Consider the following 15081-nt stretch of genomic DNA (forward strand, 5'->3'; position numbering starts at 1 on the left):
TGCAACACTTTGGTGTGATTTATCCTAAAATATGTGCACTTATATGCATGCACCTGTATGTAAATGTATGCGTGTATACATGTATGTATGCATGTATGTATGTATGTATATATATATATATATATATATATATACATACATGCATATACATATATATACATATATATACATATATATATATATATATATATATATATATATATATATAATATTATATTATATAATATATTACATACATACATACATACATACATACATACATACATACATACATACATACATACATACATACATACATACATACATACATACATACATACATACATACATACATACATAAATACATACATACATACATACATACATACATACATACATACATACATACATACATACATACATACATACATACATACATACATACATACATACATACATACATACATACATACATACATACATACATACATGCATGCATGCATGCATGCATGCATACATACATACATACATACATACATACATACATACATACATACATACATACATACATACATACATACATACATACATACATACATACATACATACATACATACATACATACATACATACATACATACATACATACATACATACATACATACATACATACATAAATACATACATACATACATACATACATACATACATAAATACATACATACATACATACATACATACATACATACATACATACATACATACATACATACATACATACATACATACATACATACATACATACATACATACATACATACATACATACATACATACATACATACATACATACATACATACATACATACATACATACATACATACATACATACATACATACATACATACATACATACATACATACATACATACATACATACATACATACATACATACATACATACATACATACATACATACATACATACATACATACATACATCGATTAAATTAAATATCAATTGTAACAACAAAAACTTAGAAACGCGTGCCTTTGTTTACAGAGTCTCTTAGAAACCTAAGCGGTAATTATAAGGTGCATGTTGGGATAGACTTAGAACGCTGCTTTTGTTGTGAAGTAGCATTTACGTATTTTCAGTCTTCCGAGAGCTTTATGACCGGTAACCACACGAACGTTTTTTTGGAGCAATTTTCATGTTATAATCATAAATCGCCTACGCAAACATATCGGCAAACATCTACTTTAAAACGGTTCATGTGTCATGAATTCTAGCTAGATGTGCATGAGCAATATATTTTGTATTAAAGCTTAATGAGTTTAAGTTCTTTTAAAGCCTTTCAGATTCCTAAAAAATGAGTGATCATATGAGAAAGATGCTGGATGAATTAATGGGAACGCAGAGAGACGGTACAGTTATACTTTACACGTTAATTACTTCAACTTTTCTTTAGCTTTAAGAAATTGATTTGGCACTTAAATATCAATTGGACTGATCTTAAATTTTACTATAACAATTTAAAAAGATACCATAAGAAGTTTTACTTGTTACATAAAAATTTAGTGCTTTAATACCAAATTTGTCTAATGTATTTTTAAAGGCCTGAAGATTAAATAAATAGCAAATATTTCATATTGCAAAGTAAAGTTTGTTATTGCTTTTAAAAATCTCTTTACTGTGATAAGTGTTTCAATAGCAATTTATCTAAGGATAAGTCTAAGGATATAAAGATAATTGTTATATTCATAGTCTGATTTTTCTTCTTTTTAATTAAAGTAAAAAAAAAATTCAAGTTACACATAACAAATTAATTTTCTATATATCTAAATGTTTATATATTCACCAGAAAGATATTCATAAAATTCATTTTCTAGTTCATGCTTTTTATGGTTGCAGAAAGTCTGAATAGCTATTGATAATAGAAATTTTGCTAGTGGTTTTTATTAATCTTTGTTTTTGGCTTCTTATTGAACCTATTTTGACTTTGACTTATTATTTGTGCATTCTATTCAAGTATTTATTGTGGATAGTAAATATTGTAGAAACTTAAGTATTTAAAAAGAGGAGTCTACAAAAGATATATGAAAGATTTATAAGATCAGGCAAGTTTGGTACATCAAATGATTACAACACAGTCAAAACATTTCAGTATAATCCAGTCACTGCTGAGTTACTAGAAAATGACAAAAGTTTTGCAAAAAGATTTTATGGTATTTTAGCAGCTTTGTTTCAAGGAGTATTGCAGAGAAATAGCAAGTTTGTTTATGAAAAAAAAGACCAAAGCTTAGCAAGAGCTTCTAGTGAATCAAGCTAAAAGACTTAAAAACCTTTAAGTTGTGTGTTATACAACGCTCAAGAAAAACATGCTCAAGAAAAACATTCAAGATTATAGACCAGTAATTATCTCATAAGGTGTCTTCTTAGTGTCAAGTTTTATTATAAGCTTTTGCAGGAGAACTATTCTTAGCAAAGTAAAAGATCTGCCAGAAGAAACATCTGGGTTGTAAATGACATGTTTTGCAATATTTTTTTAAAGCTCGACTTAAATTTTTTCATATTTATTAATTTACTTTCATTTACCTATGGGTTGGGGTAATGTATGGTAAAAATGTTACTATTATACCTTTATTAGTGACTTAAATTTATCACATATTAATGTATAGTTTTAAAAAGTTATGCCAGACTACATGTAAATGTTTGAAATTTCATTATTTTATTTAAGTTTCTAGATTACATTAAAGGTTTATTCTATAATTTTTATAAAAGTATAGTAAAAAGATTTCTTTTAAGACAATATTTACTGACTGTGCAGGAGTACCCATAAGTTTGAAACACTGTTACCAAATTAAATTTACTAAAGATAAACTTTAAAGATAAACTTTTTTTAAAAATAAATTAAAAAATTATGAACTTACATAAGTTGCCTAGCATCATTTGTTGATTTTTTTGTTTAAAAAAATTAACTTTTTTTTACTTAAAAAAAAAATAACAAATGAGAGAAATATGGAGAGTTAAGTCAGAACAAGAAAGACAAACAAATTGTTGAAAGCTGGTGAGAAATAACTAAGATTTTCGAGAGTCTAAGAGTGCCAAGACCCAGAAAATGAGGAGCTCTGCTTCCTGCAAGCCACAACAAATTCCTAACAGAATTAGTTCAGGACATGGAAAAGATGCTAAAATACCCAGACAATTCAATGACTGGTTAATGAAGATTTGGGAATGAAAAGACAAGAACAAGTAGTCAGTGCTACCAGAGCAATGAGAAGTTCAGTCAGAAACAAATAGGTACAATAACACAGTCATTGGTAAATGTAGGGAAGCCATTCCAGTTGAGATCAAAATAGTTGACTAGAGACTACCTTCAAATATTATAACTTAAGCTGGATTTTGGTCAGATAACTCCAAAAACCACAGGTGTTTGAAACTAAAACACCTATATTGCATTTATTAAGGAAACTTGATCCTCTGGGTACTGTGACATTTAAATTAAGTTTTCGTCTTATAATAAATAGAATATCTTTTCTATTTCAACTTTCACCTTTATACACAAATACATCATGGTCCCTAGCTAATATGTTAATAGCACACAACACAAAATAAATGCATCAATGTATCCAATATGTTAATACCAATTACATCCAAGTGGCAAATCTCATAAACTAGTATGTGGTATCTAACACCCAATTAATAATTTACCAAATAATAGTATACACTGGGTTACTTCAGTAGAACTCAGTGTTAGCACACAAAGTTTACAAAAGTATTGATTTCTTGAAAAGTGAAATTCCTTACGTTTAGACTCCTGAATTGTGAACCCTGTCACTACCACTCCTGTTTCCTTAGAACTTTGGTTTTAACTATATATATTGGTGTCTGTGAAGTCACTAATGCAAATCTGTTTGTAGTGACAATAATCAAGAGTAAATTAACCCAGCTACAACATTGTAGTGCATACAAGGATTTAGAGTTTAAAAAAATTGATTAAAACTTAAGAATTTTTTTCGATTCTCAATGAATTAATTTCTTCCACATATTTTTATATCTTACTGTTGCACTTTCACTGCACTATATTCTAAATGCATATGTATATATATATATATATATATATATATATATATATATATATATATATATATATATATATATATACATATATATATATATATATATATATATATATATATACATATATATATATAGCATATAAAACTAAATTATCTTACATCTAAATCATTATGGTGTATAAGTACTCCAAGAGCAACCAATTTAAACATTTTTATAGAAATTTTTTTTAGAAAGGTCTTGTGAATTGGCAAACTAGTATCACTCAATATGGTAAAAAAAGATTTTGTCATTTATTAGTATCTGTTAGGATTATGTAATAAATAATTAGTGTTATATTTTTAAATAAAATGCTATATTACTTGGGTTTTATGTTTTAATAGTTTAGTTTTATAGTTTAAGTACTATTTCTGCAGAAATCCTATTAAGCTATAAGTTTCTACAGATAAAAAAAAATGGTTGAAACTGCATCACACCACTGTATAGTACTAGAAACATAATTCAAACTTCAGAAAATTTTTTTACACTCATTTCATTTTAGAGAGATTTGATATTATGACAATACACAAAGTACTCCTTTTCACTTTTTTATGCTACAACTAACTGTCTCTATTATGATAAAATAGTATTGAAACATAAAGTAACAGAAAGAAAATTCTTTTAAATAATCCTGAAGCTCTTAGTGTGATTAGATCTAAATCAAGAACTAATTCATTTAATTCATTCTGTAATAATTTCTGTGAAGTTAATTCCATAATTTAACTTTAATTCTGTTGTGCATTGGCAAGAATTTTTAAATCATAAATCCTACTGTAGAGTGGCTAGGATTTTTTTTATCAATTCCTTTTTTATATGGGCAACTGTTCAAATAGCTAATAATAAATTTGAGTATTTGATTTTTAATTATTTCTTTTGTATTGAAACTTTGAGTGCCAGCTAAATAGAAATAGAAATGAGGTTTTCTCCAAAATATTGATAATTCACTCATTCTCTCCACTTCTTTAACATGTTTCAAAAAAAGTATAGAAAGTAAATATCCAAAATGTTAAGAATGCTAAGTTTGCTAAAAGTATAATTTTTATGCAACACGCAAGGATTATACATACAGGAGATTTCAATAATAAAATGATATTCATAGTTCTAAAAACATACTGCTCAAAAACTGAAAAATGGAATTTGAACATTTAACAGTTTTTGGTGTAATATACTACAGCAGAATTTGATACAGTAAAAAAAAAAATTACTTGGGTTGGCATAATTACCCTTTTAATAGGGTACTCTCATTCAAAAATCTGTCTTAGAATTTCAAGAAATATTGTTTAACTTTAGACTAATACTTTTTAACCCTTAAAAGATTTTTAACACTTAAAAGATTTTTAACACATTTAGATATCATTACAAAAGGTTTTATTCAGTGAGAAAGTATATGAAATAACAGCAAATGTAGTGTCAAATGGGTTTTTAGCACAGTACGTCTTGAAATGATCACAAAAAATTTGAGCAGAATACAGAAATAGCCTTTAAATTCATCTTACACAACAAACTGTCACTCCAATCATGGAGTGTGTATACTAGGTGTCAGCTAATTAACTATTGTTTAAAACCATAATTACAATCATTTAAAGTTCAACATAAACAGTGTTATCTAGTGAAGTTTGCCAGATTTTGTTTTTAAAGTATGATTAATTATGTGATAAAAAAGAGAATATTATGTCTTAGATTCAGTGACATAATAAACAAAAAGTTTGAATACTAAGTTTGTTTGTTTTGTTTTTTTGTTGTTTGTTTTTTATTATTTTTTTTTTAATTTTATTTACTGTTTTTTTTATAATATTAAAAACAATTAGGTTCTTTATGTATATTTGAAGAAAACTATTATTTCAAAAAACTTTGAATTTTCTTAGTTATAATCCATTTCAATATTGCTTTGTGCAGATACATTGTGTTGATCTGAACCATGATCACACATACTAACGTCAAATTGTTGTTGATTTATTCATATACTTTTCAGTGGGAAATGTAAGTATTAGTGGTAAGAGTGACTTTTTGGGCTTTTGGCATTTTTTTAAATATCTGTTATCTTATTATAACAGTTGTTACAAATTTTGATATAAATTAAAAATCTTTTACATGAAATTTCAAACTTCATCATTAGTAGTCAAAGGTATATATTTTTTCTTATTTAAAACACTTAAGAACTTCCAGTTTTTTTTTCTTTTCTTCAAAACTACCTGATTCTTTTTCTTAACATAGGGATTAGAAACAATTATAAGCTAAGTTTATATTTGTGTTCCTTCTATGTATAAATTTGAAATATACTTGTGCTCCTTCTAGAAAAAAATTTAAAAAAAAAACAGTTAAAAAAAAAATTAATTTTTTTTTTAAATATATATATATATTGAAAAAAAGTATATAATTAGAATTTAGAAATTTTGCTCCTTTAAAAAAATGTTTTTTTTTTTTTTTTTTTGCTAAAAATCTTTTTTTAAAGTATTGATGTAATTTTTTTTTTATTGCTTTTTAATAATGTGAAGTAAAATTTTTGGCTTTAAAAAGCTAGCTTTCAAAGTTGAAAATTATTTTTATGGCATTCTGTTATGTTAATCTATTACTGGAAGAATTGTCTGTGTATTTGTTAATATCACTAGTTAATTGACTTATGGAGAACCTAATAGAGATTTCCATTGGTCTTTTATAACCTGCTATATAGTTTTTGATTTGCATTAGGTTTTCTTTAACTATTGGTTTATTATCCATCTAGAAAAAATAACCTATTGATTTGGGGCCTGTAATTTAAGAAAATTAGCTGAAAGTAGATAAACATTGTAATATGTTTACATTTTGAATATTGTTACACAATTATACAAAGTATAAAAAACACTATGGCATTGATTATAAGAACTTGTTCATTTTTTAAAAATTGTTAGGGTGCAATAAAAAATCTATATTGTGAAATGGGTGTTAGATATACATGGTATCTATGCCATTATTAAGCTGGTGTAAATTTATCTTTAAAAAAATTTTTTTTTTTTTTTACCTTGGGTAGACTTTTCAGGTTTTAATTAACTAAATCTTTAAATTAATTAGACACTGAGTAGACAGTTCTAGGTGAGTTTAGTTTTTTGACTAAAATTTTCTTTATATTTATGTTATCTTTTCTATGTTGTTAAGTGTATTTAGTTATGTAAATTTATGTTATATGTAATAATAGGCAATCTACAATAAAATATGTTTTAATATGTAATATATAATAATGTGTAGTAAGTAATAATATGGAGACTTTAAAGCAGAAACACTAATATATTAATAAGTGTATTGTCAAAAACAAAATTGATTTTATGTGAAAAACATCTTAATTATGTTTTACATAGTTATAGTTGCAATCTTTCATCTTCTTAATTATAAAATATAAGGATTGGAAATTTGAAAAACATTTTTTTATGTAAAATTTTAAAATACTATTTTGAAATAATTCAAGAAAACTTTTTTTTTAAACTTTTTATTTCCTGTTATTGTAGGTATTCAGGATGCAAATTCATTAAAGTTTGATAGCCCTTCTGTGTGCAAGAGTTTTCTGATGGGGTTATGTCCATATGATTTGTTTCATAATACGGTTAGTGAACTTCTTGTGTTTTTATTTGCAAATGACTTCTTGATCTACGATGCACTCAACAGGTTTAATAAATAAATGATAAATCAATGAAAGTGTTCACGTTTGTAATCAAGAAGTAGATCAAGAATTCATGCTTTAAATTTGCTATTTTATTACAGGGACAAATCGAGTGCCAAAGGTGAACGGTGCTGTAAGAATTATCATAAACCCCTTTCTTTTCTTTTTTTAATTGATATCTGCAGTTTAGATTTGAGTAAGATAGTTTTCCAGTGAGAATGTAAATTTTCAAATTTTAATTTTTTTTGCAGGAGCTTGCTTTTTAATTGGTTTGCATTGTATTTTGTTATTATATCACAGAAGGTTGTATGTGGCTGAATTTAGTCTTTTTTATTTATATTTGTTATGATTTTTATATATTTGAAATAAGAATTTTCTTACTTTTAGGGTACATTCAAATCAAGTAAGGTATAAAATCAAAGTAGTTATTTTTTATTTTTTCAGTATATTTTTTCTTCTATGATTTTAATTAATTATTTGTGTGACTTATGACCAAAAATTTAAAATCGGAATTTTTTTTAGAAGCTTGACTTAGGCACTTGCAGTAAAGTGCATGATCCAGCTCTTAAAGCAGATTATGAATTAGCTGCAAGGAACAGGGATTATGGTTATGAAGTTGAGGTTTGTTTTCTGCTTCTTTTTTCTTTTCCTTTATTTAGTACACATCATTAACAAATTTATATCCAGTTAATTTGAAATTCAGTTCAATCCTGTTTTAACATAAAAACATCAATATTTATAAAATTTTAATGGCTCTTCAATGTTTTGCTTATTTCCAAAGACCTAAAAAAAAATTATCTTAAAGTGATACAATACAAGATGAAACTAGAAATAATGGTAATTTGTAGATACTTTTCCTCAGTGTTAGAAATGAGACTAGGTGATACTTTATCAACTATTTTGTCATGACTTTCAAATAATACAATCTAAACAATTTTTTTTTAGGTTCACAATGAAACCAAATGATATTTTATCAATACTTTTTAAAAATTTCTGAGATTAAATGATACATAACAGTATTTTTAAAGGAGATTAAATAATTTTTTACAATAAATTTCCACAAAGTTTAGATCAAAGCAAGGAGAACTTTTCCTACCGACTACTAAGAACTTTTCCTGCCAAGACATTTTGAGGCATTTTATTTTTCAAAATTTTTCTAATTTTTTTTTTTCTGAAAAGCTTTAAATATTTCACCATTTTTTAGTTATTTTTTTTTTTTGGAAATTTCTGAAATATATATTTAGTATTAAAATGAAAAAAAAAACAAAACAAAACAAACAATATTTAAGAGTTAGATGTTCCAGGTGTAGTTGTGGTCAGACAAGATTCAACGTCTTGAATGAAACAATGCTTCCTCCTGCTGAAAAAGCACACTCTTAGGCCAATGACAAAGCAAGTACACAAACCCATTAGTGTGTGTATTCTGCCAGAAGTGGAAGTTAAGTCTCATGTTTTTTGGCATCATTGTTGAATCAGATTTTGTCCATTATGATATACTGCAGTTTTTTGTCTCACTCCAACTGAATTGCAGAATTCCTTGTCCTGATTGAGCATTAAACCATGAGTGGTGTACTTCAAGCACCAAAAATTTGTACATATCAAAGTTATCACTTAAGACCAGCTCCATAGCAGTAGCTAAGGCAAAGCTAAGAACTATTAGTGATATTGCTTAAGGAATAATTAGTCTATTAGAGTTCAGGAAATGTTTCTTGAAAAATGTTAAGTCTTGGTCTCATCCAAAAACTATTTTGTAGTCTCAGATAATGCCACTTCTAAAACATCTTAAAAGTAATATCTATCTGTTAAGACAAACTCCAACATTTTTTTCACTTTTTATATACATTAAAACTGAGTAGCTGATACATTTACACCAAGAAAGTATACTTATTATAATATGCATCAGTCTGAACATTAAAATGTGGCTTATTGGGACCTATTTGGTTTTACCATTACAAGTTATTTCTATTGAAAAACCTCCTTACTTCTGCCATTGGTTGGCTATAAAGCTACTATATTATTAAAACATGACACAAGTGATAGTGGTACACCTCTTACTACAGTCAGTTGTGCAATTTCAAAACCACATTTTTACTTTTTCAGGTGTTCAACGTGATAACCACATTTTTGGTAGATGGTTTTTTTTTCTGTTTTGATGAACAGTTTTTAACATAAGAATGCTTTCACTGTACATACATACCATCCATACTTGTTCAAATGACAGAGATTTTTTTTAAAAATGCCTAAAGTTTATATTCCTTTTGTTTTTGTAATGTAGGTAAAACATAGTGATATAAAGGTGAATTGATAATTTAAGTAAAAATATGCTAAAATAAAAATCATCAATTTAACAATATATGCTTTCATGTTATCTCAAGTGTGTGTTTACAGTTTCTTTAACTAAATATTCTCTGTAAATAAACCATGATAACTTCTGCAGTTTTTAAGACCAGTATTCATGTTAAGGTATAGATACAAAAAAACAAAAATTTAACTGTTCCTTTGTATTACATTTTAAAAGTTTAAGTTATGGTATAATTTTACCAGAGTGAAGTTCAATAATATTGTAAAATGGCAAGAAAGTGCAAATTATCAATAGAAACATGATTGACAATATTTATGTGACAGGAAAAAAATTTAATGCGACAATTTGCAAAAAATTTAAAATTTTACTTCAACTGGAATATTAAAAAAAAAAGGAAAAAGAATTATGCTGGAATATTTTTTTAAGTGCTCAACCAGCCTTGTCATCAAAGATCTTACTTTGTGTAATTTCTCCTCACTAGTCCCTTCAATGTTGTCTTAAAAATTGCTCTTCCTCTGTTTCACAACTTGATTTGTTATTAATTCATTTGGTATTTTTTTGAATATTGAGATCAATTTTTTGTGAGTCATTATCAGTACCTGTTAAAAGAACTTCAGATGAAAGTCATTCATCTGAAGTTCTTTTAACAGGTATTGGATTATAATTTGCTGGTCTTTCAACATAAACGACAGAACAGAGTATTAGCTTCATCATAAAAATGATAATATAAAAACTTTCCATTTTGTGACTTAAGAAATAAACTAAAGGCTATAAATCAATTATATTGACTGGCTATAAATAAAAGGCTATAAATCAATTATATTGAATCAATTATATTGACATGCTGCGTAGTTACTAATAAGTAATCAAAAAATAAATTGAATTCATAAAGTGTGTACACGAAATAAATGTGAAAGTAGAAAAACAACTAAAAAAAAGTACTCCTCAATTTTTATTTCGAACCAAGTAATAATTTTAATACAATAATATAAGAAGATCAAACATTAAAAAAAAAAATTAATTATTCCTGTGGGAATGTAATAAAATTTTGAGCTTTTGCTTTAGTGGTACCCATAAGCTTGCGCACAGAATAAGAATCAAAACTATTTGATGCTTTTTTAAATGATATTTTAATATTTTTAATGTTTTGCAAAGCTTTTTTGTTTTTTTCATTTTTCTTTTAACAATAGCCCAGTACTTTTCAATAACTCTCAATTCTGGGCAGTTTTGAGGATTTTCTGTTTTAGGCACAAATTTCACATTATTCTTTTTATACCATTTCATAGCTAGTCTACAATAATGAATTGATGCTAAATCAGGCCAGAACACAGGTCTGTTATTGTGTGATTTAATGAGAGGTAAAAGGCGTTTTTGTAAACATTCTTTAACATATATTTGACCAGAAAGTGTGGACTGAGAAATATAAGGTGCTGATTTTTTGCCACAACTGCAAATAGCTTGCCAAATCAAAGCTTTTTTAGCGAACTTGTAATGTTTAGTGTATTTAAATTTCTTATCTGCTTTTCCTCTATATTTGGCAATATAATAAACAGCACCAGGAATTTGTTGGTGATCGTACTTGATATAAGTTTCATCATCTTCAATAAAACAGAAATTTTTAGTCATACAACTTTCTGCCACGGGTTCTTGCACTTTTTTGTTGGGTTTCAGAACGGTTGGGCACTTTTTGTGCTTTAAAAGAATGAAAACCATGTTTGTTTCTAACTTTTGCAACAAAACTATGAGAAACTCCATATATTTTTGCGCGTTCCCTGAGTGAAAGGTTGGGTTATTCTTAAAACTGTTAAACAGTTTTCTAACTAGTTTTATATCTTTAAAACCTTCCTTTCTTCCACCACCAGATTTGCGTTTGATCGATTTTGTTTGAGAAAAATGTTGAATAACACGACTAGCGGTGTATGGATGTATTTGCAACGATTTTGCTATCGAATTGTAGCTACTATTAGGATTTTGTAAATATTTGTGCATAATTTTTTCTCTTACGTCTTCTTCTTTTGTCATTTTTAAAACTAATTTCAAGTTAAATCCAAAAACTAACATATTTTTTTGTAACCACAACACGTTGTAAACAAAATACAAAACAATTAAAAAGATTTTAATACAACCACTGAAAAAAAATGACGTGCTTATTCTTTCACATTTATTTCGTGTACACGCTTTAGCTAGCTCAAAATTAGAGCATGTGTGCCCTAATTATCCTTTCAATGGAACTTTATCATGTTTAATACTAAATGCAGAAAGTGGTTAAATCTTTAATTTTCTTAAAAAAAGATTTAAATTATTGGTTTGTACCACCAAACTTTATATTTGAGTGTTTATTGCTTATAACATTTAATACTTTTATCTCAACTTCTAGCAACTGGAACAAGTTCGGCAGTTTATCTCTGATTGCGATAGAAAAGTTGCAGTGAACAAACGGAGGTTGGAGGAAACTCAAGATTCTGAGTCACTTGGTCCAGAAGCTCTTGCTGTCCATGAGCTAAATGAGCAAATTGGAGTAAAGTTAGCTGAAGCTGAACAACTAGGTAGATAATATTAGCTTTTTTGTAAATTTTCTTTTAATACAATTTTATTCATAGAACACAACATTTTTATAGTCTTAAAATGAAGAAGCAATTATCTTTAGCATTTTGTGTATGTTTTTTTTTTAAGTTTTTTGGTGTTTTATTATGAAATAAATTCCTTCATTTCTTTAAAAAGTAATAGTTTTAATACTATGTAAAATGAAAACTGGAGAAAGATTGATTCGGAAACTTCTCCATTTTAAAAGGAGAATGTTTTGTTAATAAAATGTTTTTAAAGTCTGTTTATGTAAGTAAAGCGCTTAAGTTTTTGTGTGAATTTTTTTTTAACTTTTATTTTTATTAGGTGCTGATGGTAAGGTTGAAGAATCAATGGAAATGCTCAAACTAGTGGAGGAGTTGAAACAAAATAAAAGAAAGGCTGAAGTGAGATACAAATTAACTTCAAAACCACTTGTCATCTAATAGTGTATAAAAAACGTGTTTCTTCATTTACTTTTTATTGATGTTTTAGTATTTTTACAAATATTAAAAGTTTTTATGTAGGATATTTACAGGAATACAGTACCAGCTACTACCAATCAACAGCAAAAATTACGCGTGTGTGAAATATGTGCTGCGTTTCTAAGCTTGTATGATAACGATCGGCGTCTTGCAGATCATTTTGGAGGACGACTTCATATGGGTTTTATTCGAGTCAGAGAAAGACTAACTGAACTTGAGGTTTTTACATTCCTTTTTTACAATAATAATATAACAACAATGATCATGATGATCATGATGGTGGTGATTTATGTACTGGCTTTGATTATTGTAATATCTTTTAAAAAATTTATGTCATTACTAATTTACAGGAGATTGTACAGAAAAAGCGTGAATGTCGAGAGTTAGAACGACAAAAGCGTCGAGGTGAAAGAGATGGAAGATCAGAACGCGATATTGTCAGATCGGGATCAGAACGAGATACAAAATCAGATAGAGATTCAAGATTAGATCGTGAACGCGAACGTGAACGTGAAGCGGAAAAATCCCGTGATAGGAAGAGCGACAGGCGTAACAAAGATAAAGATCGTGACAGGTACTTTCCTTTTTTTTTTTTTTTTTTTTTTTTTTTTTTTTTTTTTTTTTTTTATTATTTGATTTCTTTACTTTAAATGGATACTTAAAACTTTACGTAGTTTTTACTTTCATTTAATATAAATTCATGTTAGGTAGTGTTTTTATAAAATATTTTGATTTGAAACGGTAGTGTAATTAAACTGATCACATTTCATTTTACTCGTTTCGTTTTCTAATGGTTAGGTATAGAAGGAGTAGAAGTCGTGATCGCGATAGGCGCAGGAAAAGAAGTCATAGTCAAGAACGACGTCGAAGTCGAAGTAAAGATCGCCGAAGAAGTCGCAGTAGAAGTAGAGAACGCTACAGTAGTAGTAAAGACAGGAGAAGTCGTAGTAGGGATCGTAAAAGAGATTCTAGTCGAGATCATCGAAGTGATAGAATTAGCGGTAATGGTGATGATGGATCTCTGAAAATTCATAAAGGTAGGATATGTTTAAAATGTAAAGAAGGATTATAATGAAAAAAGAAAAAATCTACAAAACGCGTTAAAGAGAGGTTACATTTGTTTTTAATTATATTTAGAGTTGAAACTTTCCACTAATGATGCTGTCGAAGAAGGAGAAGTTTTAGATGGCACTGATAGCGGCACTCATGTAGAACATCCCCAAAAAAATGATATAACTTATCGAAAAGTACACAAAGTCACCGCAGAGTTTGATGAACAATCTAGTTCTGATACAGATAGTCGCACTAACGTAACTAACTCTCCTGAGTAAGATTAAGAAGACGGGCAACTCTTTCCTAATATTTATAGCCACGATAAGTTATGTTTGTTAATAGCCACAAACAAGTTATGTGATTAGAAGAATTTAAACAGTTTTTGAAAATATTTGCGCGATTAAAATTGCGATAATTGATTGCCACTGCTTTAAAAATTTACGTTTTTGCGTTATCAAAGCGTTGTAATATTCAATTTATTTCAGTCATCTACACAAGCGTATTATTTTTATTGTCATGAGAACCGAAGGTGTAACTGGTGCGTCAAGATTTTAGGTTTATTTTGATTCCCATTTCATTAATTCTCGCGATTTTTAATTGTAATGTAGGTTGTGCAGCAAGATCTAATATACGATTTTTTTTAACCAAAAAGTATTCTGTTGAGTGAATTTCCCGTTAAAAAAATTCAAATAGGATTAATATTTCTTCACAAGAGACTTCAAACTTCACAGGAAACCTGTAACAATACAAAAAACTTTTAAAAAAAACCTTTGATATTGTCAATAAAACTTGTCTTGTGCTTCATTCTTCATCAAGCTTCCTCACGCTCAAAAAATTTTGTGATATAGCCTATCTTCTGTTAATATACGTTTACAACCCACCAAAACTAAAGGAACACATTGAAATTCATACAAACATCATCCAATGCAATTATTTTGATTACAATAC

General features: G+C 27.5%; 1 protein-coding gene across 2 annotated transcripts; it reads left to right on the forward strand.

Moving 5' to 3' along the window:
- Positions 1 to 1096: 1096 nt before the first annotated feature.
- LOC145184062 (putative RNA-binding protein Luc7-like 2) lies at positions 1097 to 14784 on the forward strand. Of its 2 annotated transcripts, XM_090092324.1 has the most exons (11): positions 1269 to 1408; positions 5997 to 6080; positions 7580 to 7674; positions 8119 to 8139; positions 8254 to 8352; positions 12411 to 12579; positions 12923 to 13002; positions 13123 to 13299; positions 13431 to 13654; positions 13879 to 14117; positions 14218 to 14784. In XM_090092324.1, exons 3-11 carry the CDS (start codon positions 7639 to 7641, stop codon positions 14409 to 14411), a joined length of 1239 nt encoding a protein of 412 aa, XP_089948450.1. In that variant the 5' UTR covers positions 1269 to 1408; positions 5997 to 6080; positions 7580 to 7638; the 3' UTR covers positions 14412 to 14784. The 2 variants fall into 2 exon arrangements, with proteins under 2 accessions (XP_089948449.1, XP_089948450.1); XM_090092323.1 differs by lacking the exon at positions 5997 to 6080 and having other exon boundaries at positions 1097 to 1408.
- Positions 14785 to 15081: the final 297 nt, after the last annotated feature.

The sequence above is a fragment of the Hydra viridissima genome, unplaced genomic scaffold, assembly GCF_058129835.1.
Source record: "Hydra viridissima isolate aposymbiotic clone 2 unplaced genomic scaffold, HvirCarnegie_v1 scaffold_7, whole genome shotgun sequence".
Classification (NCBI taxonomy): Eukaryota; Metazoa; Cnidaria; class Hydrozoa; order Anthoathecata; family Hydridae; genus Hydra; species Hydra viridissima.